Source organism: Asterias rubens, chromosome 19, assembly GCF_902459465.1.
Source record: "Asterias rubens chromosome 19, eAstRub1.3, whole genome shotgun sequence".
Taxonomy (NCBI): domain Eukaryota; kingdom Metazoa; phylum Echinodermata; class Asteroidea; order Forcipulatida; family Asteriidae; genus Asterias; species Asterias rubens.
This window is the reverse complement of record NC_047080.1, coordinates 5,796,075-5,798,940: the sequence shown is the minus strand read 5'-3', so window position 1 is coordinate 5,798,940 and position 2,866 is coordinate 5,796,075. Positions and strand designations below refer to the sequence as shown.

The window sequence follows — 2,866 nt, the reverse complement described above, 5'->3', positions numbered from 1 at the left end:
TTTTTCAATGATTACAATATTAATCTAAATTTAATGCATGGTTTGTTCATGATTTTCTAACTCACTGCCAATGTCATGTAGAAATGAAACACACGTTGTCTTTCAACCAACAAAACAAATTGTTTGACTCAACATATTCTTTGATCCAACTTAAAGACACTGGAAACCTTTGGTGATTGTCAAAGACCAGTTTTCTCACTTGGTGTATTCCAACATACGCATAAAATAACAAACCTGTGAAAATTTGAGCTCAATTGGTCATGGAAGTTGAAAGATAATAATGGAAGAAAAAAAAACACCCTTGTCACAGGAAGTTGTGTGCTTTCAGATGCTTGATTTCAGGAACCTCAAAATCAAGTTCAAATATTTTAGTGGAAAATTACATCTTTCTCGAAAACTACGTACTTCAGAGGTAGCCGTTTCTCACAGCTTTCCAATGCTTGTTACAAAGTAAGTTTTTATGCTAACAATTACTTTGAGTAATTACCAATAGTGTCAAGTGCCTTTAAATCAAGTAACCTGGTGTTTTTTGTGTGTAAAGTGACACAAACCAAAAAGTTCTACAAAGTTGTATACCCAAGATCAACGCGAAACTCAATCCCATCCAACCCTTTCCCTAACAAATAGTATACTAAGTACAAACAATTATATTGTATTAGAATGAATCATTATGCCGTCTGTTGTTTCCGTTGATATTACTGATACAGAAACAACAGAGACACTTGGTTCCATCTTGGGTTCCACCGTCATGGTTGCTGACTCTGAAGATGTCACTGGAAGAGGTTGAGAAGGGATGCTACTGTCCATAGACACAGTTGCCATGGTTACAGGCCCATTGTTGACCAAAGAACCCATGATCCGAAACGATGATATTTTGGCTCTGTTGTAGGCATTGCAACAGCTGATCCCAAGATACCTAAAACAGCAAATCATAACATGTTAAAATACTTTTGTATGAAAAAATTAGTTGGTTTGGACTTGGTATGTTTACGAGTTTTGCTCACTGAGTCTTGTTCACCGAGTCTTATACACCAAGTTCTATACACTGAGTTCTGTACACTGAGTTCTTTACACTGAGTTCTGAATGTCCACTTGGATCAGATAAGTTTTCCATCCGTATGGATTTCTAGATTACAGTAACCTCAGCACTAGAGTAGCATAAACCGCAAGATTCCATATCTAAAGTAAAATAACAGCTACTTTCTTCAACATGTAGATATAAAAAGGTCTAAATTCAGATCAAAACTAAGGTTTCTCATCCCTGAAATAACAAACAAGAAATATTGTTATACCTCGATAACAAACTGTGAAGTTTAGTTGGTCGATAACCAATCACGGTGACGTGCAACAAAAACGCATGTTACATGGCTCGGGGATCGGGTAACATAAAAAGTTATGTACACCGGTGTACATCACCTTGATCGTTCCCAGCGTTGGTCGATTTCCAGCGCTGGGTACGAACCACCGGCGGGTTCGAGGGAACAGTGAGGAATTGTTTCTTGTTCGTCTGCTTATTTAACAATGAATACTTCGTCGTAACAATGTTTGAAGATAATAACAGAACTTCGAGAAGAGGAATACTAATGTTACCAAGGTATAACAAAACAATTGTTGCACGCTGTGATTGGGGTGCATGGGTTTGCACGCCCTCGGTTGCAAATGGCACCCTTGGCTTCGTCTCAGGTGCCATTTGCCCCCTCGGGTGTACAAAACGCCAGGGACCCTGTCACAGCGTGCAACAACTGTATAATGTATATGGGTAAAACCAAGATTGAAACTGCTTCCACTTAGCAGGAGTTGAAACCAACGGTTCTTTTCAGAACCACCCCAACTCATTAGAGATAGTCATTTCATGGTGTTACCACAAACCTTTCTGTATTGCTTCCACTTACTTTAAGAAGATCATTTCCAGGAGAATACAAGCTCCAATTGAGATGATACTAGCTGCATTAGATGGGTTTCTCTGGATGACTAGATACACTAATGCCGGACTAGCAGCCATTAGACAAATAGATGTTGCTGTAAACAATCCATGCTTCAACTGAAACCCTCTCAAGAAACACATGGAACCTGTCTTCAACTGGTACTGTTAAACAAAAAACAATTCAATCACTTGTTACATTACCAAGAAGTCCAGACCATGGTGGCCATAATTATATTGAAGTCTTATATAGCGCATGTATCTGCCAAACAAGGTACTCAAGGCGCTGAGTATATACAAACTTTCAGAAAGATAGGTTATTGAATTCTGAGAACCAATTATGTAGCACCTTATAAGGGTTTACAAGGTGCTCAGGCGCATAGAGGCAGCCACAGCCAGGAACGCCAAGGCGAAACCCCTTCTCTTTTCAATAAATGTACTGGGTTCTTTTACATGTGTACACAACACATGGGACCAACAGCTTTACGTCCCATCTGAAGGATGAAGCAATGGTTATGTGTCTTGCTTTAAGGACACAAGTGTCACAGCTGGGGATTCAAACCCACACTCTGTTGATCAGATACACCGGAGTTTGAATTCGATGCTCAGCCACAACACTTCCACAGCCATAACTGTCAGTACCTTTATACATTTACTCTGATTTCACAACTATACAAGGGCAACAACAGCAATGTGGTCCGCATACATTACCCTATCAAGCATTGTAATTGGGGTGAACAATTTATGTTTGAATCTTTATGAATAACTCAACAACAACAATTCAAAATTAAGTTAGGAAATGCCTTGTGGTTTTTCCACTGGTGCATGTGGTCTCCCTTTCCCAATGCTTTGTAGCTACACAGCTTTTGTCTTAGCCACAAAGGCCTTGAGAAAAGGCTAGTTCAATGCCTGAATTCTCCAATACTTACCTGTGATTTGCAAACT

General features: G+C 39.3%; 1 protein-coding gene across 1 annotated transcript in view; it reads right to left on the bottom strand.

Moving 5' to 3' along the window:
* Positions 1 to 469: 469 nt before the first annotated feature.
* Positions 470 to 2,866, bottom strand: part of LOC117303318 — a 3,307-nt gene continuing 910 nt past the window's right edge. The window contains exons 2-3 of the mRNA XM_033787484.1: positions 1,893 to 2,086; positions 470 to 916 (exon numbers count right to left, since the gene is read on the bottom strand). Coding sequence (XP_033643375.1) covers positions 646 to 916; positions 1,893 to 2,086 — 465 coding nt within the window. The 3' untranslated portion in view covers positions 470 to 645. The remainder of the gene's footprint in view (positions 917 to 1,892; positions 2,087 to 2,866) is intronic.